Genomic DNA, 23,662 nt, shown 5'->3' with positions numbered 1-23,662 from the left:
ATGCTTGCTGGCCTGGCAGTTGGAAGTTTTGCCTTTTATTTGTGGACTTGTGGTTCAGATATTTGTGTTCCCAGGTTTTACTTACTGTTGGGTAATTGACCGCGGTTTCATTGTCGTGATTCGTGGTCTCGAAAATATCTTCAGCTATTATTATTAATCTAGGCAAATTTTCGGTTGAAAGTTGAAGATTGAATTAGATATTTCGGTAAGTACAATTGCTTTTATTTTTCACGTGTACATCGGTTTTATGTACATTTATTCGAAATACGTTTTAACTACCGTGGAATGTTGTATGTATCAATGCCCTCACTGTGGATTCCTCGTTCTTACAAGCCTTTAAGGCATGGATGAAGGATGCGCGTGAAAAACATTCGACGCTCTGTAGGATGTGCAACTCCCTATACTTAAAAGTAGACAAGTCGATACTAGCGCCGCCTGGCTACCAGCGCTGGAAACCCTCGCGGGAAAAATAAAAAATACAGGACATAAGAAAAAAACAAAACTGTTTTGCTTCTAGCAGACGACGCTAAGGAAAAAAACGATGGTAGCGCGTGTTTTTTTTTCTCGTGTCCAATATTTTTTATTTTTCCCGCGAAGGTTTCCAGCGCTGGTAGCCAGGCGGTGCTAGTATCGACTTGTCTACTTTTTAGTATAGGGAGTTGCACATCCTGTTGAGCGTCGAAAGTTTTTCACGCGCATCCTTCATCCATGCCTAAGGGCTTCAGTTGTACTATGTAGCTATTTCATAACAGTAAACAAAGGGGTACAAAGTTCTGCTTTGCGAATAGAGGGCTGCATGGAAAGGGTAAATTTCTATTTACCCCGTGGGAATGGATGGGTTTTCCTACTTATATCTCATATTCGGATCGGGAATGGATGGAAAAACCAATATCGAATGGAAGTGGTTAAATTACATATAAGTTTGGAAATGGTTGGTAAATGGATAGAACCTATTTTCTAATGAAGATCCTAAAATTCCAAAAAAAAAAAGATTTATGAAGGTTTTTACAATAGAGTAATGGCAGCTCTCTGCCTTCCATTGTACTAGACTGTATAGAGTAATGGCAGTACTACGTATGCAAACGTCATACCCTTCTATCTCTTAGCTCAGTGTCATCCGCCTACTGGGAGCGCGCAGTATCCCCTCTTACAAGAACGCTCCCAGATGGTGGGATACACAGTCTACGCCCCTCTCTACCGCCACTAGTCTATATGGTAATATAACATGGGTGCCACTACTACTCATCTCACCTACTCCGTTCTTGCCTAGCTAGCTAACAATTTTATAGCAAGATATGTTCCATAAGTTTGTCACACAGACAGTTCACTCCCCCTCTCTCTACCGAAATGACTCTATTCATGCCCTCACTAAGACTTAAACAAGGTTCCTAAAAGGACTCCTTAGCTAGTTCCTCAATAATGAACAAGATATATGTTAAAAGAACGAAATAGCTGGTAAAAATGAACTTTTTAGTAATGGTTAAGCACTTAAATATGATTATTTGCATCTCTCTACAACCGGAGGTCATTTTGACACAATAGTAGGTGGTCTGTGATCTTCGTTTTCGACTTGTAGTTGAAGACATCTTACTTACTCTGCAGTGTACTGCTGCAATCAATTTAGACTGGGCACTGTATATGGTCGACATGGCAAATGAAACTATGAGTGAAGCGCCGAACGTTACTATGACTTGAATACTGTAGTATATGATTCCACTTGAACTGTCTAAAAAAGATTTTTAATTTGTGAACGAAATATCAGGGATATTAGATGTTTTAAGAGGGATGAGTAGCTCGAGCCTTTTCACGTCCATTCCGACGCGCCTGCGCCGCAGATGGTTATTTTAACGGGGGTCTAAAACGCGCGCCTTCCTGTTTTCAAGGACAAATTGAAGTCGTATTCCTCCCCCCATTTTTGCGTCCCACCGAACGTAAGCCATTTCACAGCGCGCCGATTTCTCTCAAATTTCGCATCTTCCCCCATCAACATTGATTTGGCCTTGAAAGGTACTAAAAACTCAAAATCCCGTAGACCCTACTGCGCATGACACGTCTATAACTCTACTACAATTTCCCTCTCCCTTCGAATCCCTCTTAAAACACCTAAAAGCCCTGGAAATACATAAAAATTTCTACACTGATACTGCAGTGATGGAAATTTAGTTGAGCCGAAGCCGGTCACTTACCATCCCACATGGCCTTTATAGTTTGTGGTACATCAACAACCATTGCCACCATCCAATCAACCAACCATACGGCATAGAGCATACTGAAAGTAGCATTTAAATATTTGGTAGCGGTTAATAATTTAGTGTGAGTGATGCACAGGAAATGTTGAGATAATCCCTTCGCATTCTTGATATTTTCGATAAAGAATGACCATTGTCCATTTAGGGAGTAAGTTGTAACCGTGACGTAAACATACGTCAGTAAAAGAGCGTTCGTTATGTTCAAGTATATTGTAAGTTCAAATATGATGACAAAGCGACCCAGCCATTTGTTGGTCTTGAGTTCCGCTATCGCGTAGAGATATTTGTCGATGTATTCATCCGCTGCTAAATCCGTACCAAGTGTGAAATAGTAGTTCATACTGACACGGTATGCGGAGTACATCCAAGCAAGACTAGTTATGATTAAGCTTCTTCTTGAATTACCTAAATAATAATTGCGCTGTAAACCATTGAGTGTCTATCTTGCGCACAAACCAATTACTTGTCCCCGTTAATACTATTTCTCTTACACACCCAGTTACGCTTTACTTAACCCTTGGTTATCTATGATTAACTTGTATGAACTCAATGTCTAAAAGCTATCCCAAAAATCGTTTCCCAATATGGTGACCAAGGGGTCGGTCATTCACGAAATCCAACTTAAGAAATACGAAATCAATAACAAAATCAGAATTCCGAAAATAAATCAAAAGTATTTTTGCGGATTTCGAAATACCATAAAAAATCCGAAATCAGTAACGAAATCGCAAAATCAGTAACGAGATCGCAAAATCAGTAACGAAATCGCAAAATCAGTAAAGAAATCACGAAATAAGTAAAGAAATCACGAAATCAGTAAAGAAATCACGAAATAAGTAAAGAAATCACGAAATAAGTAAAGAAATCACGAAATAAGTAAAGAAATCACGAAATAAGTAAAGAAATCACGAAATAAGTAAAGAAATCACGAAATCAGCGAAGAAATCACGAAATCAGCGAAGAAATCGCGAAATCAGCGAAGAAATCGCGAAATCAGTAAAGAAATCGCGAAATCAGTAAAGAAATCGCGAAATCAGTAAAGAAATCGCAAAATCAGTAAAGAAATCGCAAAATCAGTAATGAAATCACGAAAGCCATTAGAAAATTCACGAAATCCAATATCAAACAATTTCAAAATCCGATAAAATCACGGGAAAAATCTCGAATTTTGAAATCTAACGAAATCTGAATAAATCAAATTGGATTTCGAAATCCCGTATGCTTTTTCAAAAACGTCCGACCCCTCGATGGTGACAATACCTACCACGTTTTGAGTCTTCAAGCAGCTTCGTATCTCCGCTATTCATTCCATGTTGAAAATGAATTATATTTTTGGTACACTTCCCTATACTACCCTTTTTAATCAAAAAATAATTCACACTGACAACTGCGGTAACGCATCGCACAATCTCGCTGAAGTTGAAAAAGAAGCCGCTTAATTTCCCTATTCTGCAAGCGTAGTTGATAGAATATGCCACGCAGTGCACCAAATACCCGTACGTCAGAATCACGAATATCCATTTTTTGAAGCTCAGTTTAACCTTTGTGTCAACATCCAGCATTCCGATAAGTTTCATCGATACCAATACCGGTGTCAGTTCGCTTTTCATTTTTTAGCCCATTTAATCAGATACTTATTTGGGAAGGTTTAGGCCCGTACTGTACCACTACTCTGGGTAGCCATTTCAAAGCAGAGTTCAAGTAGGAGTATTTCATTGATTACAGATTTAGTTTGGTTATGTTATTATCTAGGTAAAAATGCGAGTACCTAGTATAAGTGCACTTAGCTATATGTTAAAGAGAGAGTGAATAGGAAATTGAAATTCAAGCAATCACGATACGTTTGCCAAGGCTTAACGCTCGATTTTTTACTGACAAATATGAGGTTAAAATTATGCTTTATCTGGTTCAGAATTAAAATATTGAAACGTTTGACGCATCATTTTGACCCATATAGGATAGTAGTGCGTCACATCCTCCCAAGTCTTACCGCTGTTCTGGTAGCCATATTGGGTGGTCTCAGCTTCATTCCTGCTTTAAACCCACCAATAGAGTTATATCGGTTACGGGGAGGGTGACATTAAACTCCGCCCATTCGCCATTTTGGCGGCAGAATTTAACATGAGCTCTATAGCCACCAGAAGGTGACTCCATCTGTTGGCTTGTTAATTTCATTGGCTGAAGAACCAATGACGTCTCACCCCCCTCAGCAAATATTACTCTATATGGCAGCGTAAATTATGTCACGAGACTCAGCTCCTCCTCCAACTGAAAGCTCTCTGTATCTTCTCGCTTCCGTCTCGCTTTTTCACGCCTGCGCTTTAGAGTTTTTGAGTCATGGTAATACGCAGAGACGACGATGTATGTCCCGTGAGTTGTCTACCCTCTTTTTATATAGTCCAAATGAAGAAGCACCTGATTTTTCTTTTAACCCACCCTTTAAAAAGCTTTTTACACTTTGTTAACAAGAAAATTGTGAAAATGATTGTACTTTACTTGTAAGCCATTAAATATACACTCAAAATATTTTACTATTTCATACTACAAATTACAAAACTTCGATTATCATGGTTGTATGTGACCGGACTGTGAAAACAGAGTCTCATATGTAAGGAAAAGCACCTTTGAAATTGGTATTTACATGCAAAATTTTATGTTTCCGAAATTCGGAACGCAAAGTCTGTTACAAAAAGTAAAAGAGTTGAACTTGATATTAGGGAAATATGCCATGATAAAGACGAAAGGCACACGTTTACTGTCCGTTAATTTTACTTCAAAATATCTAATTGAAGAGAAACTAAATAATAAGCCAGTATTTGAAGAGAGTAATGTTCCTGGAAAGTGACGTATTTACGTCATAAAACCCCGCTCTGCGATTGGCTTCTTAAAAAGAGACACGCGGACGCTATCTTTCAGCGAATCACTTTTGAACCTTATTGGAGTAGGGAAATTTACGTTCTCGTCAACCCATGTGAGCAAGATTGTTTGCCTATAGTTTTTAAATTCTTGAAAATATATTGTTGTCAATCGGCAAGAAAATAAGATCGTTTCGTCCATTTCGAGGGTAAAAGAGAATTGGCAACCTTCAATATCGGGACATACAACCAGAGGTTGATGGAGCGCACTTTCTTCACAGAAATAGCCTACAGTAGGCTGAGTTTTGGGCGGTTTATATCAGTCTGGGAAATAGCACACTTCCTCTGGTCCAAAACCAGTTTATTAATTGCTTGGACTAGTTTTTTTAATTCAAAAAGTGGGGGTTACTGGTCCTCGGGACCAGTTTATTAATTGCAAAAGGGGGGTCACTGGTCCCAAGGACTAGTTTAAAAAATATCCTTATTTCCCAGACTGGTTTATAGGAATCTGCCACTATGGAGCAATATTTAAGCAGACGTAGCTGCTATGCGTGATCAAGTCGGCTATGGTTAAAGCTACTGGCTGTATATACTAAATTTTTGGCCAATCAAAAGATTTTATTATTTTCACAACCAATGAAAGTTAAGAAATTGCCACACCTACATGCCGACAGAAAAGATTATATCAGGAGTTCATAATAACCCCCCTTCGGGGGGGAAGTACGAAACTGGTTAAAAAGCCCGTAACAACAAAGTTTCGCCGTAAAGCTCAGCGGATTTATACACCGCTTAACTCCCAAAGAAATAGTTACCCCAATGTTTAGAGCCCACGCGCATTAATTTCCCATATTCCGGGTTAGCACTATTTTTATCTTGTGATTTTGGGAGCGAAAATGGCTCGCGAGTCGCGTGACAGGCGCGGCGCGCGGGCAGCCGCGGACCCGCGGTGTACATTAAGCCTTGGCTAAGAAGTTGGCTTTGCGATGGTTTCTAGTTTTCTACAAAACATTTAAACGATAGTCATTATTGTTTTCTTGTGATATGTGTGAGAATTCCGTGGTTAAATTAAAACGGTATGGACAAATTGATTCCCAGTATCTTTAATATAAGAATTCCATCGTGTTTCTACGTCCACATACTCGCCATTTTTCTTTTAACGACGGAGATCCCTGCCAAGTTTTTGAACGAAAACCAAGGAGTATAGATACTACTACAATCTACTGTAAAGTTGTATGTCCATCAACAGGCTAGTCCTTTATATGCGCAACGACAAAATCTTGTTGTTCGCGATTTTTACCATTAGCTCTATGGCAAGTTTCGTACTTCCCCCCCGAAGGGGGGTTATTATGAACTCCTGATTATATCTATTCTATTTCTCGGCTTCGAAAATGGCAGAAGGTGAGTGAAAAGTGTTAAGAACGGAGTAGTTTTTCAGTTGCATTTATTGTTGGCCAGCTTCTAAAACTTGTTGAAAACAATTAGTGGTAACGCAAGTTATCGACGTAAGCATTAGCTTATTATTATTTTCCTGAGTTTTTCTTAAAATTGCAAATGAAATATTGCCCAAAACCAAGGCTTAATAATACGCGCCTGTCTGTCACCTCTCTCAATACGTGACGAAGTAAGGGAAAAGCCGGGAATGCCCGCGCTTTCTCTATTGTCACTAAGCCTTGGCGCCAACCAAATATTTCTTTGTTCAGTTGAAAATCCATAATCCATTCCGTTTTTTTTCTTGATCGGGGGTGAAATTAGAATTAGGCGGGACCCCAAAGTATCAATAAATAATAACCGCAAATAACATTTAAGTCTGCGATTTATAGTAGCTAATTTTGCTTGTTAATTAGTTTAAATTAAATCCAGGCTGTATTAAATATAATTTCATGTCTTAGAACAAACAGCAACTGAAGTCCCTCGCAAATAACATTTAATTCTGCGATTTATATTAGTTAATTTCGCTTGTTAATTAGAATTAATTAAATCCAGGCTGTATTAAATATAATTTAATGTCTTAGAACAAACAGCTACAGCGACTGAAGTCCCCGCAGCAACCTCCGAAGCCGCAGCTGCTCCACCAACAGAAACACCAACCACACCAGCAGCAACTACAGCGCCAGCTGCCTCGGGAGAAACTACCGCAGCCGTTACCGAAAGTGTTCAGGTAGATTTTTGACTTTCCCTAAGGGTTTTTTGGGAAGGGATTTGCCGCTTAGCTCTGGGTTCGTTATAGAAGGTAGTGCATAGTATGGAGAAAGAAAACAGCACGAGTAGCGGTGCTACTCCCACTGTGGATAGCAGTCAACAATCGCAGCAACCCACGCCCAAGAAAGCGAAAGTAGATTTGGGGTCATTGCCAACTCGTCAGTATCTCGACCAAACAGTCGTTCCTATTTTGCTTCAAGCCCTTTCTACTCTAGCTAAAGAAAGGTAAGTCAAACCTATATTTCATTCATAGTTGCTAATGTTAAGGCAGGGAAGTAGGCCTAGGGAATTGCATATCATATGCAAGTGCAATTTGTTTGGGTGTCTTTGATTTCAATTAAATGGGGATGGGATATTAACCTGCCACAAGGGCCTTGGCCCCCTTGGGTTTTATGTGTTTGGAGATGTAGATAGTTTTCACTAAAATAGGGACTTGGCATCAGGGTGGGAAATAAGGATTTTTTTAAACTGGACATTGGGCCAGTGACCCCTCTGGCCTGGAATAAATAAACTGGTCCATGACCACTGAATCGGGCGCGTCGTCTGCTAAATTGAAGAAGTGGATAACTAAAATATATTAGCTAATGTCTGGACAGTGGAAACCCTTGAATTTTCTTAGTGGTCCCGTGGACCACTGACCCCCCTCCGATTTAATTTTTAAACTGGTCCAGGCAATTTTTAAACTGGTCATTTGCCCTGTGCCACCGCCTTATTTCCCACGCTGCTTGGCATTACTACGTCATACATACCAGGAGGAGGGGCTTATATAGCTTTCTGTTAAAAACATACCATAATGGCGGCGCTGGGGGCGGAGTTAAGGCTGAATTGCTAAGTCCCTATAGGCTACAGAAAATTCTCTTCCCCCCCTCTCAGCGTAAACTTCAGTGCAGTGTTGTCAGGCCCTCTGTCAGTCAAGTTGATAAAGTATTGAGTCCAACTGGACTGTTAGCCACGCAAAAAGGCTGAAATCCCTGGATTTACCAACAGCCTGGCAACACTGGGGAACTGAAAAAAGAAAACCCTTTATATCTATAATTGTGAATGGGAAAGTTAGTAATTTTTATGAAAATAGCATTTAAAGCTAACATTTAGGGGAGGAGCTATGGTTTGTCCGGTAATAGGGACTTGGCCTAAGTGGTGGGTTGGATGTAGAGGTAAAGCCAAAAACGGATTTATGGGATAAGAACGTCGGAGTTAGCGAATTTACTCCCCATCCTCTCCCCATCCTCGCATACTTTATTGAGAAAATTCGTCTGCTTATATTTTGACTCCACCCACAAATTCGATCTCTAGAAGTAGATATATACAGAATATTTTGGCCAGCGTCCATCCCAACCTGAGCTGTGCGGCCTGTGCCTCATCACAGAGGTGTATTGTAGAAAGGGTAGAGACTAGGCCTACTAGTGTATGTAAACAAAATCTGACGTCTCTTATAGAACACTTGTTTTAAAGAAGCCATCGGTTTCTTCTTTCCCGGCTTAATTCTTTGAATATTTTCCATATTATAATTAATTTAAATAGAAATAATAGTAAAAATAAAAATTTAAACTCGATACACAAAAGGCCGAGGCTTAACTCTCCTGAACGTTCGTAGCTCGCGGCCATCTTTATTGTTTACATTGGCTCGCCTAGGTTTGGAGGGAGGGTCAAAATTCATACCCCCTTTTTATGGACAAATAAGGTCTAGCTTTTTTTTTTTTAGTAGAGGGGAAGCTACGAGTTTCTACTCCTACAATACAGCTCCGTGTTAGGGCAATGTTGTTGAGAGAACCCTTTGTGGGCCTATTTATTAGTGCAGGATTGGGAGAACCCTATCGTAAATGGAAGTTACGGGCACATTCCAACCAACTTTTCTTGTATCTTAAAAATTTCAGACCGTCGAATCCGATCGAATATTTGGCCACTTTTTTATTAAAAAACAAAACTCAGTTTGAACAACTTCAACTCCAAGCCGTTAATGGATCAAGTTCCACTAATAACTAAAAAAAAAATATTTCCTTAATTTTGAATTTTGCGTGGTGGTTTTTGGGGGGAGGGTTATTTAACTGCTGATGTATCAATCCGCCCCCCAGCCGCCATTTTTATTTTTTTGAAAAATTAATTAGAAAAAAAAAAAAAGAAAAGATTCCATCAGTTTAGTAACGGCAAACTTTAAAAGAAAAAATAATTTTAGTTCCCAAAAAAAAAGTTGTATTATGTTTGTTTGTTTGTTCGTTTATTCCCCCCCAAAAAGTATAAACAACTAAACATGAATTGTCACACCTGTATTTTGTCATCCATTTCTGTATATTTTGAAAAAATTTAAAAAAAAAAAAAAGTAACAAGAAGTTTTTAGATATAAATTTAAATGATAATAATAATAATCCCAAGAACACTAAACTCTTTCGATTTCGATTGAAAGATTTTTTTAAAGAAAGAAAAAATTTTCTCTTGTCTTCTCTTCTCTCGTGAAATTCGCAATTTTTATCTTACATCTTCCAAATTTTGCGTTTATAAATATTAAGATTGTATTTTTTCCGCCGCCTTACACGCCGCCGCGTTATCTCTTTAATGTATGCTTAATTAATTAATTAATTAGTTTTTCATATTGGAATAATTAATTTTGATTTTTGTTTAATTTTGAACGTCATGGTTGGTTATTAAATGTGGATGGTTCGTTCGTTCGTTCGATCGTTCTTTGAAATATTTTGTTTGAAATTAATTGGTAGTTTTGAAAGAAATCGTCTGCTATGCGAAGCAAGTGTGGGGATTTGATTTATATTTTTTTTAATCATCATTATCATGGTAATTAAGTGAATTAATGAATTAATTTGATCGTTCTTTGAAATGAATTTCGATTTTGGTAGTTTTGAAAGAAATCGTCTGCTATGGGAAGCAAGTGTGGGGATTTAATTTTTTTAATTATCATTATCAATTTATCATGGTAATTAAGTGATTTAATTTAAATTAACTTAAAGGGTTTCATGCTCTCTTTAAATTAAGGGTCAGCGTGTCGCGTTTGTACTGAAAATTTAATTTACAAACCAACAGTGGCTGCTGTGCTGGTTTATTTTCATAATGCCAATTTTCTAATTAATGAAACTCCTATCAAATCCCATTTTTTTTAATTAATGAAACGCCTATCAAATTGTGTCGTCTTTGAAAAGAAATTTACGTTCGTTAACTTTTTTAAGATGGCCAATATCTTCTGAGGGTTTTTGGACTATATTCTAGTCGGTTTGAATTTTAACTGTGTGACTGAAAATCATCTGAAATTTCCTCTAAATTTAACTTAATTTAATTAGCAGTTATTTAAACTGTTCAGTTCATAATTTCAGTATTTTCACTCTCAGATCAGACAATTTGAGATCGTGGACGATGTTTATTTTATATCAAAAGGACAAAATTTTGTTAACTGTTTTCTGGTTTAATTAATTTAATACGAATTTGAAATAGAACTGAGTGAGATTTTTAAAAGCAGATTACTTATGTCAAAATTTAACCATAAATTTGAAAATAGAGTAATGGCACCTCCCTACCTTTGGCTATGTTATGTTCTATGAGAAATTAACATGTAATGCCACTACTCTATTATGAACTAGTTTTCGGACATGATTCTTATTCCTTCATACACCTTGAATTAAATCTTCCCCTTCTGAAGTCGATCGCGTATTTTTGAAGTGCGACAAGTTACTCGGCGATAATAAATAAAAATAATTAAATAAATAAATTAATAAACGTGCAGTTTTTGATATGATATATTTAATCAAAATGATATCAGCGGGGAAAAATTTATTCATACGTTACGTTACTCCATTTTCATTTTCATAATTTTTGTGAAGATGGATTAACTAATTTTGAAAACTAGTTTAGAATTAGATATTTAATCTAACGTATTTCTTGTCCGATTTTGACGTCATGTGTCGCGTTTTAAAGATCACATTGAGTTCTAATTCAAATTATTCAATAGCAAGCTCAGAAAAAACCGTTGTTTCCCATAGAAATTTCACTTATTTTAATGTTAAGCTAATTGGACATGAGTTAATTTAAAAAAAATCATTTTTTAATAAATTGCGTGAATACTAATTGAAAGTTTTAACCCCTTAATTACAATTACCCCCCATTTTTTTCCCGACACGCTCGGAGAAAGTTTGAAATCTCAAATTATTAAAATTAACATAACGCAGAAGACAGACAGACGAAAGCCGCTATGTGTGTTTTATATATAAGTAATCCTTGCACATTTTTAATTAAAAATTAACAAAAATTGAAGGCAATATTAATTAATTAATATAGTCATTGATAGAAATAAACTAATAAAGGTTTTCTCCCAAATTAACCACGGACTAACTACAATTAAAACTTTCTAGCCTAATATTCCCGAATTTTAATTAATTTAACTATTTTCTAAACCAAAAAAAAAAGGTCATGACGTAGGTATTTGTTTATTTGTCGATAATGTACCGTCCCGCTTCCCTTTTTTCCCCCAACTCGATTTAAATTACTTCTACGTGACGTAACATAAGTGAATGTGTGTAATTTAAAATAAAAAAGAAACTAAGAAACGAAACTTGATATAAAATAATAAAAATGTTCTTTTTATTAAGAACAAAATTGTGACGTAACCAAAAAAAACGAAACTGATTCCAGTTTATTTTATTTTATTCACAAATGAATTTATTTAAAAACTAATTAAGAAAAAACAATTAAAAGAGAAGACTGATGAGGACTTACAAGATGAAAGGCTTATGACCACTGTCCATAATGGGTCAGAGTTCAATTGGAAAGTCCGTAAGATCATTGTAAGACTTAAAAGAAATAGTTAAATGTTATCGAGCTAAGTTTTCCTTCCCATTTAGTTAAAAGTTCGATTTCTTTAATAATTAATTAGTTTTAAGTGATTAAAACAACTTGGAAGTACATTTGACTATCTCTTTTAAGTCTTAAGTCGTCAATGCGTAATTTTTACAAAGAATTTCGAATTTTCTAGTGCATGTAGCGAATTTCTCCCAAAATCATCGGAAGTTTTGAACATGGTGACGTAATGGTGTGCTTTATGGTTCAAAATGGTAATTTACTAATTTTGATAAAAAAGGAAAACAACTTGCAACATTTTACGATGATCGTTTATAGTCGTCAATAAAGAACTTCGAATTTTTTAGCGCAAATAGCGAACTTCGAATTTCTCCCAAAACATCGGCAGTTTTGAACATGGTGACGTAATGGTTTGCTTTATGGTTCATAATGGTAATTTACTAATTTTGATAAAAAAGGAAAACAACTTGGAACATTTTACGATCGTTTGCAGTCGTCAATAAAGAACTTCGAATTTTCTATCGCAAATAGCGAACTTCGAATTTCTCTCAAAATCATCGGCAGTTTTGAACATGGTGACGTAATGGTTTGTTTTATGGTTCATAATGGTAATTTACTAATTTTGATAAAAAGGAAAAACAACTTGAAACATTTTACGATCGTTTTTAAGTCGTCAATAAAGAACTTCGAATTTTCAAGCGCAAAGAGCGAATTTCAATTTTTCTCAAAATCATATCATCGGCAGTTCGGAATCACGATGACGTAAAAGTGTTTAGTTGGTTTATGGTTCATGATAAGGGAAATTCTTGCCCCTTAATTTGAATTCACATTAGAATTAAACCATTTAAAGCGATTAATCTCTTGTTTTTGTTTGTTAGATTTCCGGACTGTAGCTATTCTCTCTGTAATGCCGTAACGGAGAATCTTGCATCGCTGCTCGTGTCGCTAAAGGTCTTCGATCACTAGTATCTGCAATAAAAAAAACGGGAAACGAAAAATTTCTTAGCACAAATTGTAATTGCAACTGCAACTTTTGCAAGCGTGCGTAAATTTTTTTTATTTTTCGTGAAAGAAAAATTACATAAAGGAGAAAAAAATTAAAAATAATAGTTAAATATGAGGTAATTTGAAAGCACCTGTTGCAGCAGCAGCAGCGGCGGCCATTTTGGATCGTGGTAAACGTTTGGTGGTGGTGGATTTTTTAACTTCGATGATGTTGGTGCCGAAGAGTTCGGGACTTTTTTCTTTGTATTTTCGCACTACTTGTTCCTTGTAAGTGTCGGAATAGTTATCAGATGCGTTTAAAGCAAGTTTTTTCTTTGTTTTGGAGGCCTTGGCCATTTCCAATTTACGTTTCATGACGTCAAGCATGGCGGGTGTCGGGTTTTCTAAGGAACTGTCGTGCGTTGACGCGTCTATGGAAGATGTTTCGCGATTGGCCGAATCTTCTTCCTCCTCGCTTTCCGAGGACCAAGAAGCAGCGTGGTGCGATACTGCGGCAGGTTTCCTGCAACGAAACGAAAAGAAACAGTTTCGTATTGCACCTTTGTGCTGCAATGTTAGTGTTATATTCAAGCGTTCGTTATTAGTTGTTGCAGATAACTTTGAATGAACACAAGTGTAATTTAGCTTGCAAAAGAATTATTAAAAGAATAGTGTGTTGCAGTTTTAATGATCATGTTGCAATTTAGGTTATGAAGAGATTGCAGTTTAGGTATAAGAATTCTTAATGATTAGTGTTGCAGTTCAGTTTAAGAAAGTTGTTCAAAGGCTATATTGTTGCAGTTCAGGTTATGAAAACTATTTAAAAGCTATATTGTTGCAGTTCAGGTTATGAAAACTATTGAAAGGCTATATTGCTGCAATTTAGGTTATGAAAACTATTTAAAAGCTATATTGTTGCAGTTCAGGTTATGAAAACTATTGAAAAGCTGTATTTCTGCAATTTAGATTATGAAATCTATTGAAAGGTTATAGTATTGCAGTTTAAGTTATGAAAGCTATTCAATATCTTGATGTACCTATGACAGCTATGCAATCTCAATGTTGCAGCTAAGGTTTTGATAACTATGCAATTTTAATGTTGCAGCTAAGGTTATGATAGCTATGCAATTTCAATGTTGCAGCTAAGGTTACGATAACTATGCAAATTTTAATGTTGCAGCTAAGGTTACGATAACTATGCAATTTTAATGTTGCAGCTAAGGTTTTGATAACTATGAAATTTTAATGTTGCAGCTAAGGTTACGATAACTATGCAATTTTAATGTTGCAGCTAAGGTTACGATAACTATGAAATTTTAATGTTGCAGCTAAAGTTTTGATAACTATGCAATTTTAATGTTGCAGCTAAGGTTTTGATAACTATGCAATTTTAATGTTGCAGATAAGGTTATGATAACTATGCAATTTTAATGTTGCAGCTAAGGTTACGATAACTATGCAATTTTAATGTTGCAGCTAAGGTTACGATAACTATGCAATTTTAATGTTGCAGCTAAGGTTACGATAACTATGCAATTTTAATGTTGCAGCTAAGGTTACGATAACTATGCAATTTTAATGTTGCAGCTAAGGTTACGATAACTATGCAATTTTAATGTTGCAGCTAAGGTTTTGATAACTATGAAATTTTAATGTTGCAATTTACGTTATGAAAAATACACCAAGGTTATAGTATTGCAGTTTAGTTTAAGAAAGCCATAGAAAGGTTTTATGTTGCTGTTTGGGTTACAGTTGCAATTTAAATTGAAAGATCTTTTTAAAGGCAATGAAGTTGCAATTTAGTTTAAAAAAAGCTCGTTAAAGGTATTGAAATTGCAGTTTAATTTAAAAAAGCTCTCTAAAGGTAGTGAAATTGCAATTTAGTTTAAAAAAAGCTCGTTAAAGGTAATGAAATTGCAGTTTAGTTTAAAAAAGCTCTTTAAAGGTAGTGAAATTGCCATTTAGATTAAAAGGTGCTATAGAAATGTTAAAACATCGCTTGATCATACTGGTTTTTAGAGGAAGCACTCTTCTTTTTAGCACCAACACCGTGATGAACATCATCGCCTGCGTGTCTTCGTTCCTTCCTCGATGACGTTTCCTTCCTACTTTTGGGTTGTAATTCCTTAATATTTATTTCGTCATCTTCCGAACTACTCGGTGGTGTTGCAATCACAGTTCGTGCGCGCTAAAACGAAAAAAAAAAAAAAAAAAAAAATAGACCAAAAAAAATAGACAAATTGACCAAACAATTAGCCTTATTCCTGATCAGCGCCACCTTACCCATAGCGGTGACTTTGAGAACTACTGTAAGCGGTAAGCCAATCAGATGTCGCTAAAATCTGGTGACGTCATTTCATTTTTGGTAAGACCCGAGAGTGCCAGTCAGTGACGTCACCAGATTTTAGCGACATCTGATTGGCTTACCGCTTACAGTAGTTCTCAAAGTCACCGCTATGGGTAGATGGCGCTGATCAGGAATAAGCTACGCTAATTAAATTAAAACATAATTGAACGAAAAAAAAATGAATTTTAATGCAATTAAATTAAATTAAAACTGTTAAGATTAAAAATTAAAAATAAATAATTAAACTAACACTGGGTGGTTTTTTAGAATTGTCGTTAAGATAGTTAAGAGTAGTAAGGTCATTCGCTGCCTAAAATACGAAGATTTAAAATGTAACCAAACCAACGTAAGAAAATCTTGAAAAGGATGCTGGGATAAATTGTTATTATTACGTCATGCAATTTAGTTACTTTCTTAGCGGGTGATTTCGTCCTTTTGGTGGTAGTTTTAACCTCCGGGGGGAATGAGAGTTTCATATCTTTGGCGTTGACCTTCTTTAGGGCGTCCTTGAAGAGGCTTCGACAAAGATCGTAATCGGGTTCTTCTTCAAATTTAAGGCCCGAGATGTATTGCAAGAAGGTCATAATCGCTTTAGGATATTTGTCATTAATGAAGCATTTTTGTAACAATAGCGGGACTTTCGACATGTACCTTTAAACAGAATAGGTCAAGAGGTTAAAGCCGGGAAGGTGAAGTGATCATTGTTTATGTATTCTTTTACTAATTATCACACCTATCTGTGTAGTGAAACATACACACAGGAAATATTTTAGCGCTTCTTTTAATAACCTGTACTTTCCCTGAAACTCATTGGCTCATATTTTTTAACTCCCTGACGTTCCCTGAACTCATTGGCTCATTTGTTACTACCCTGACGTTCCCTGAACTCATTGGCTCATGTTTGTTACTACCCCGACTTTCCCTGAACTCATTGGCTCATGTTTTTCAATTCCTCGACTTTCCCTGAACTCATTGGCTCATGTTTTTCAATTCCCCGACTTTCCCTGAACTCATTGGCTCATGTTTTTCAATTCCCCGACTTTCCCTGAACTCATTGGCTCATGTTTTTCAATTCCCCGACTTTCCCTGAACTCATTGGCTCATGTTTTTCAATTCCCCGACTTTCCCTGAACTCATTGGCTCATGTTTTTCAATTCCCCGACGTTCCCTGAACTCATTGGCTCATGTTTTAAAATTCCCTGACGTTCCCTGAACTCATTGGCTCATGTTTTAAAATTCCCCGACTTTCCCTGAACACATTGGCTCATGTTTTAAAATTCCCCGACGTTCCCTGAACTCATTGGCTCATGTTTTAAAATTCCCCGACTTTCCCTGAACACATTGGCTCATATTTTTCAATACCCCGACTTTCCCTGAACACATTGGCTCATATTTTTCAATACCCCGACTTTCCCTGAACACATTGGCTCATATTTTTCAATACCCCGACTTTCCCTGAACACATTGGCTCATATTTTTCAATACCCTGACGTTCCCTGAACGCATTGGCTCATATTTTTCAATTCCCTGGCGTTCCCTGAACGCATTGGCTCATATTTTTAATCCCCTGACCTAATTGACTTACATATTTTTAATTCCCTGACCTGATACAATCCTAAGCTACAACAGAGTTATAAAATTTCAATTAACGCACCCTTGTTTCTCGTGGCTAACATATTCAGGATCTTTTAAATTATTTTCCCACGGTAATTGACCACAAAGCCACTGTAGCATATTGTAACCTAAGATTTCCAGATCACCTCTTCTACTATGAGCTAAAAAAAAAGAAAAAGAAAAAAAGAAAAAAAAAAAGAAAAAAAAAAAGAAAGAAGAAAAAAAAAGAAAAAAAAAAAAAAAGAAAAAAAAAAATAAAAAAAATAAAAAATAAAAAAAGAAAAAAAGACAAAAAAAAGAAAAAAAATAAAAAAAAAAGAAAAAAAAGAAAGAAGAAAAAAAAAGAAAAAAAAAAGAGAAAAAAAAAGAAAAAAAAGAAAAAAAAAGAAAAAATAAAAAGAAAAAAGAAAAAAAAAAAGAAAAAAAAAGACAAAAAAAAGAAAAAAAAGAGAGATTTTAATCACAACAAAATATTTCCCAAACAAACAAAGAATCATCATCATACCACCAACATGCGCGTCTCGACTCGTAAACTCTATGGTTCCATCATGAGCCTTACGCAAATCCTCTTTGAACTCTTTATGCTTGTCATTTGACATGTAACGACACGCTAACCCAAAATCAACCAGATAAACTTTATTTTGATTTTCGGCGCCGTAACCTAATAACAAATTGGAAGCTTTGACGTCAGCGTGAATATAACCAAAACTGTGAATGTATTCCAAAATATCCATCTGAAAACGTAACGTAACGTTAAATACTTAATGAGTTTAAAGATAATTAATTAATTAAGCCAGGGCCCCCAGACGAATTTTGAAAATATTTATAGGAATTATAGGACTTTTTTCATGAAAATATAGGATTTTATAGGACCTTTTTTCAGAATTATAGGATTATATAGGTCACTAAAATATTAATTTTTATTTAATAATAATTGCTTAGAATTCGGCCAAATTTCAAAATTATAGAATTTTTGGTGATTTAAACGAATTTATAGGATTTTATAGGACAGTTTTAAAAATATAGGATTTTTTGGTGATTTTAACCAAATTTATAGGATTTTATAGGACAGTTTCAAAATTTTAGGATTTTATAGGATTTTTGGTGATTTTAACCAAATTTATAGGATTTTATAGGATTCGTGGTGATTTTAACCAAATTTATAGGATTTTATAGGATTCGTGGTGATTTTAACCAAATTTATAGGATTTTATAGGATTCGTGGTGATTTTAACCAAATTCATAGGATTTTACAGGGACAGTTTAAAAAAAAAATATAGGATTTTATAGGAATTATAGGACCTCTGGGGGCCCTGTAAATTTAAATTAAATAAGCACTTACAATTCTAATTCCTAAAACAAAAACATTTTTAACGCTAAACATCTTGTTATTTCTATCCAGAATTTTTTGCAAATCTTCGCCAAATCGATCCATGACCAAAAACCTGTATCTCGCACCTCCGTGTTCTAAAGATCCCGAGCTTACAAATCTCGGCATTCCTAAATAGTCTAGTTTATGATCTTTAATCCATTTATCAACTGTGAATTGTAGAAAATGCTTTTTAATTATAATTCAAGTTTAATAATAATAATTAATAATAATTAATTTAATCTCACTCGTCTCTTCTTTACCAACTCTATGATAAAAGTGCATTTCCGTGAAGAGCGGACCATTTTTATGAGGTTCCTAATTTTTTTTCCCCCCCATTTTAATTATTATAATTATTAATAATTAATAATTAATTATAATTCTTACAATTTTAATGACGTATCTGGCATCGGGATTAACAGGATGATTTACGTTATCGGAAGCCAAATAAATTTCTCCGAAACCCCCGACCCCTATCGATGGTCCCAATATCCAACTTTGATTCGTTACATCCTTTAAAATAATTCCCAATGGAAGCCTTTCTGGTAATTTATGTCCATTAGCCGCTATTCTAGGCTTTGTAGCTTTAACAGGAGCTTATAGATTCATTTAAAACGTTAAACTAAAGACTAATCGACAGACGTTTAATGGGACTGTGCTGCGTACCTTTTTTACGACTGCTATTAACAGTCACTTCTGTATCCTTGTCAACCCTTTTTGGCGGCATATTTGCCCGCAAAACAGACTTCTAGAGTCTTTTAATAATCTAAAATTAATTCGTAACCGATATTTGAAACTACAGATTCCAAAATTCGAACTCCACACCTGAGTTTCAAGTTTCAACGGAATTCCGCTTTAATACACACTACACAGGCCTATGATGGCCATGGAATTTTTAAAAAGACAAAGGAAAACATTCTCTCTTACCCAAAACTAGAATCGGAATGTGAAAGCGAAAGTAAAACAAGGAACTCTTGATTATGTCAACTATTAAATCACTCGAGATAAACTGATATTAATCGCAATCCGAAACACCTACTATTCACCATCCGAATTTAAATGTTAGGCTTAACAACATCAATAATAACCGCGAAAAAATCGGCGAAATCTATCAGACTCGGCCAATTTTAAATTCCACCCTAAATATTCGATGTGCCTAGATGGCGACAGGTGATGCGATAAAACACGTTATTGCAGTATTTTTTTACAAAATTTTCATTGGGCAATAGGTATAGCCATGGAGTATTATTTAAGGAGGTTATGCTATTCGGTAGTTCATTTTCTAGGCTACCACTAAAACACACCAGTAATATTACTCTATGTATCCTAAATGCTAATTTGACGAATTCAACGTGGCCAAATAAGAATACGAAATGTACGAAATTAGAATTACTAGGCATAATTATTTAGTAGAATTAGGTTTTTTGGTTAGCGTTAAATATATCGTGGACTAAAATCTAAAGAGGTTGAAAGAACGGGGGGGGGGGGACCTCTAAAAAACTTGCTAGTGAAGAACCTTTGACTTTTTTATTGTTAATTTGTAGAAGATTCTCTTATTTGTGAAATAAATTTGGCGCTGACAGTTTGTTCTCTTATTATGAATTTTTGATGTTAAATGTACGATGGACAGTGATCTTAATGTCTTCGGAAGTTCGGATATCGCGGAGTAATTGGAAAATGTCATGCATCATGACCCCTAGATAAAATTGGAAGAAGAATGGATTCATGGAGCATGTGGTTTCGAATTCGATGCCCCATAAAGTGCAAGATTTTTTTTAACTAAATCAGCGTGCATGGTATGTAAAGTTTTTTTTTTTCAAAATCAACCTCTCTTGGTAATTAAGAAAGTAATACCCAATTAAGGAATTCTTTTACGGTCCGCATTTTTTTCCTCAATCCGATAATTAGCCTCTATATAGAGAGATTTCAGTTGGCTGAATAGTTCATCACGCCCTCCTAAGTCTTACCATAGCCAACTTGAATACTAGATAGTCTTACCACGATTCTGGCGGCCATATTGGTGGGTTTCAGCTTTCCTTCCGTATTCAACCCAATAATATGGCCGTGTAAAATTATATCACGAATCTTAGCACCTCCCCCAATTTCCCCGAACGAAAGCTATTTAGTAAATTAGTGTCCATACAGAAATATGTAGATTTAGAAGCGAGAATGAATAACTTCTAAAGTTCTAAACCTTTATCGGTCGCAAACTATGACGCGCCCTTGGAAGCCTGCTATTTATTCCCGCGTTTTATAAATCTATATATTACCAAGAAGAGATATCTAGTTTATTAGGGAGAAGGTATAACTTCGCCACATTTCCAGCTTTATCTCCAGTCCAAACGTATAGTAGGTCCGGAGTTAATCCCCGCCTTTAAATTGCAACCAGCATCTCATTGGTTCTGGAAAACTCACGTCAGCGCGACGCGAATGACGAAAATTTCGTATTTGAAGAGAGGCGAAATAGCCCGACCTCCTTTTACGTCCCCCCTTGTATTTTGAAAGAGGGACTGGGACTATGGTGCGCGAATACTGAGGCATCTTATACCTTCTCCCTAATAAACTAGATATCACTTCTTGATATTACTGATAGATTTCAACAATATTCGGAGTCTTATATGAAAACCCTCCAAGGCTAGCTTTTAATTAATCAAAGATATGTTAAAATGCAAATTAATTTGATAGTTTATATCGCATTTAACATTGTCATGCGCATATAGTAATGTGTTTATAAGTTTATCATAAGTTTATAAGATGTCTTCCATAAGTACGACTCTCGTAATCCTGGAGATTTACTGAACGACAAGCGAGAATTGACTGCTCTCAGTAACCAGTGACAAACCTGTGGAACATATCTTATAAACTTATGGTTTATGGTACTTTCCTGATGGTACAAATAAAAGTGGGGTAAATTTTGGTCTGAAAATGGCGGAATAGTTTATAAATAGTTTTGAAATGAACAATATGTGGCAACCCTGCTTTAAGTGATGACTGTTATCAGAAGTATATAATACTTCTCTTCGAGAGAAGTGTTCCACAAAGCGGGGTAAGTGTAACGTCATTCTTCCCAACATTGGAACATTTGGAGCAAGGTTACTAAACCGAATCACATACGCGATAAATAGTTCCCTCATTATTTCTCTATTAGCGTTTAACTATTTGGCAAGACGAGCTTGTGGATTTTTGTCCCACCCCAAGACGAGGCTTGTGGGTTGATTGCTGCGGATTTAGTGCCAAATAATTATAGAATTCACCTTACGGTGCGATGCCCATCTGAAGTTAGATGAGCAAACAAAAAGGGTGAGCCTAGGAAGTATGACGTTACATAACTAAAGTATTAAAAGGATACAGAGTATCATCCTTCTTCTATTATCCCCTTCTGCTGTTATTCATTGATCATTCTGTCCTTCACCTAGTCACCGATTATGTTACTGTTACTTCATGAGGTTTTGGTGTAAGTTTACTGCTCAGTAATGTTAGTCTGTCCCACACTCACTTTGAGTATAGGGAGAATATATATTATAACAGGGATAGATTTAATTTTAGAAGTAGGAATGGAGAACAGAGTTATGTGGGCGCGTCAAAATCAAGGACCCCCTTCCCCGGGGGTATGAAAGAAGAGGCGGGTCATAGCGACAGAGGTAAAAAGGAATTACTTGTTTTTCGCCGTCCCCGTCAGCATCGTCATCAAAACGTAGTTTAAGTGAGCCAATAAGATAATTTAAACTTTTCGTTACGTGTTGGAGGGACTGGCTCTGTACTGGGCTATGAGTCGGACTGAAATAAATACTAACCGTTCTCCACTCCTACTTCTAAAATTAAATCTATCCCTGATTATACACACGTATTCAACGTAACACTCCTCCAGTTTTTTATTTTATTTCCTTACCGCGTAGGCATTTTACCCATTGACATAATAATAATTTATTATATCACTTGTTTCTTCCCCTGTATACATACGCGTTGCTTTAGAAGAACCAATTTAACAGAATAGGAATTTCATTTTGTTATCAAATCGTTTAAGATAAATATCCCAGCTATCATTGACTTGAACCGCTAAAAGTAGATTAACTAGAAATTGTCTAGTTATTTTTATTATTATTACAATCTACTTTGAGATTGTGAAGAAATTGACTTTTTCTGGACCGTGTAGCTCGGCCAATGATTTAATATTTTCCAACATGATTGCCATGTCAGGGAAAATCTTATAAAGTGAGGGTATTTAAAAATGAGTTGGGAAAACTATTGGAATTTATTTTACCGGGGAAAGTTCTTGGATTTAAAATTGCAAAGTGGAAAATTACAAAGATGTAGTTTTAAAGTATAGCACGACGAATTAATTTATAAAAACAAAAAGTCTTTGAAATATACTGTTAATATTTGCACAAGTTTATAAGATATGTTCCATAAGTTTGTCACTGGTTACAAACTGGAGCTTCTCATGAAGTGAGGGAGGTAGACGCCTGGTGAAGCGCTGCTTTCAAAGGCTTAGTAATTCAGACTAAATAGGAAGATGGAAGTCCTGCAAATAAACCGAGTGTGTGACTTCAATAGACCCTTTCAACAAGTCTAAGAGGAAAAGGCGCGGGGGTAAAACTCTGCCTTCCATCTCGCTTTTTAGCGCCTGCGCTGTAGGCGTTTTGGATCTGAGAGTGCGCAAACACGGCACTGGAGCAACCCCCTTGTATCTCCCGATACTAAGGGTTGCCTACCCCCCTTTTCCCGTCGAAAGGGTGTATTCTCGCTTGTCGTTCTCGAACTAGCTCGAGCTGTAAGTCTCTAGGATTACGAACTTATGGAACAGATCTTATAGACTTGTATTGACTACTTTTGGTTTCGGTTTGGGTTTAGACGTCTTAGGTTCCATAAGGAGTATAAAATGATCAAGGCTGTAACAATTTGACCACGAGGGTTCTTATTGCTTGGGGAATAAGGACCATCGAAATGATGAAACGCAGATACGCCATTTTGGTTACGTGCTACTCTAAAGCTCATGATTGGCTGAGAAATTGCAGAGAAAGGTAGGGGCACATACAAAAACGACTATAGCTCCATCCACTGTGAGTTTGATGGCTATGACTGTCATTCCAAAGTGTTACTAAATACTATACATTCCTGGTAGTAAATTGACCATTGTGAAGGGTACTGTTAAATTAAGTGCAACTAAAAGTACAGCGTGTAACGGGTTTATATACTTTTAATCATCGTCTGTCTATTTAAATTCGCTAGGGTTGTTATCCTAAACTATGAC

At 36.0% G+C, this 23,662-nt stretch overlaps 3 protein-coding genes across 7 annotated transcripts; 1 reads left to right on the top strand and 2 right to left on the bottom strand.

Moving 5' to 3' along the window:
- Positions 1-622: 622 nt before the first annotated feature.
- Positions 623-3,794, bottom strand: LOC149718416 (uncharacterized). The gene is made up of 3 exons (XM_089844868.1): positions 3,514-3,794; positions 2,187-2,654; positions 623-1,726 (listed from the first exon to the last, which is right to left on the bottom strand). The coding sequence occupies exons 1-3, from the start codon at positions 3,554-3,556 to the stop codon at positions 1,389-1,391; spliced, it is 849 nt and encodes a 282-aa protein (XP_089700994.1). The 5' UTR covers positions 3,557-3,794; the 3' UTR covers positions 623-1,388.
- A 2,675-nt stretch (positions 3,795-6,469) lies between these two features.
- Positions 6,470-9,990, top strand: LOC149718415 (uncharacterized). 2 transcript variants are annotated; one of them, XM_089844889.1, is made up of 4 exons: positions 6,470-6,502; positions 7,117-7,262; positions 7,335-7,528; positions 9,178-9,990. In XM_089844889.1, exons 1-4 carry the CDS (start codon positions 6,493-6,495, stop codon positions 9,284-9,286), a joined length of 459 nt encoding a protein of 152 aa, XP_089701015.1. In that variant the 5' UTR covers positions 6,470-6,492; the 3' UTR covers positions 9,287-9,990. The 2 variants fall into 2 exon arrangements, with proteins under 2 accessions (XP_089701015.1, XP_089701010.1); XM_089844884.1 differs by having other exon boundaries at positions 7,332-7,528.
- Positions 9,991-11,932: 1,942 nt separating this feature from the next.
- Positions 11,933-19,556, bottom strand: LOC149718414 (serine/threonine-protein kinase VRK1-like). Of its 4 annotated transcripts, none has more exons than XM_089844858.1 (12): positions 19,339-19,556; positions 19,078-19,177; positions 18,799-18,995; positions 18,660-18,729; positions 18,385-18,581; positions 17,548-17,776; positions 17,083-17,203; positions 15,839-16,079; positions 15,679-15,738; positions 15,091-15,269; positions 13,234-13,604; positions 11,933-13,066 (listed from the first exon to the last, which is right to left on the bottom strand). In XM_089844858.1, the coding sequence occupies exons 2-12, from the start codon at positions 19,136-19,138 to the stop codon at positions 12,972-12,974; spliced, it is 1,821 nt and encodes a 606-aa protein (XP_089700984.1). In that variant the 5' UTR covers positions 19,139-19,177; positions 19,339-19,556; the 3' UTR covers positions 11,933-12,971. The 4 variants fall into 4 exon arrangements, with proteins under 4 accessions (XP_089700984.1, XP_089700974.1, XP_089700979.1 ...); XM_089844848.1 differs by having other exon boundaries at positions 18,799-19,007; positions 19,339-19,555; XM_089844853.1 differs by lacking the exon at positions 19,339-19,556 and adding an exon at positions 19,237-19,259 and having other exon boundaries at positions 18,799-19,007.
- Between the last annotated feature and the right edge of the window lie 4,106 nt (positions 19,557-23,662).

Source organism: Phalangium opilio, unplaced genomic scaffold, assembly GCF_054372755.1.
Source record: "Phalangium opilio isolate 3A_F unplaced genomic scaffold, DU_Popi_V2 ptg000002l_1, whole genome shotgun sequence".
NCBI lineage: Eukaryota > Metazoa > Arthropoda > Arachnida > Opiliones > Phalangiidae > Phalangium > Phalangium opilio.
Note: the sequence above shows the minus strand (reverse complement) of the source record. Positions and strands in the feature narration are given on the sequence as shown.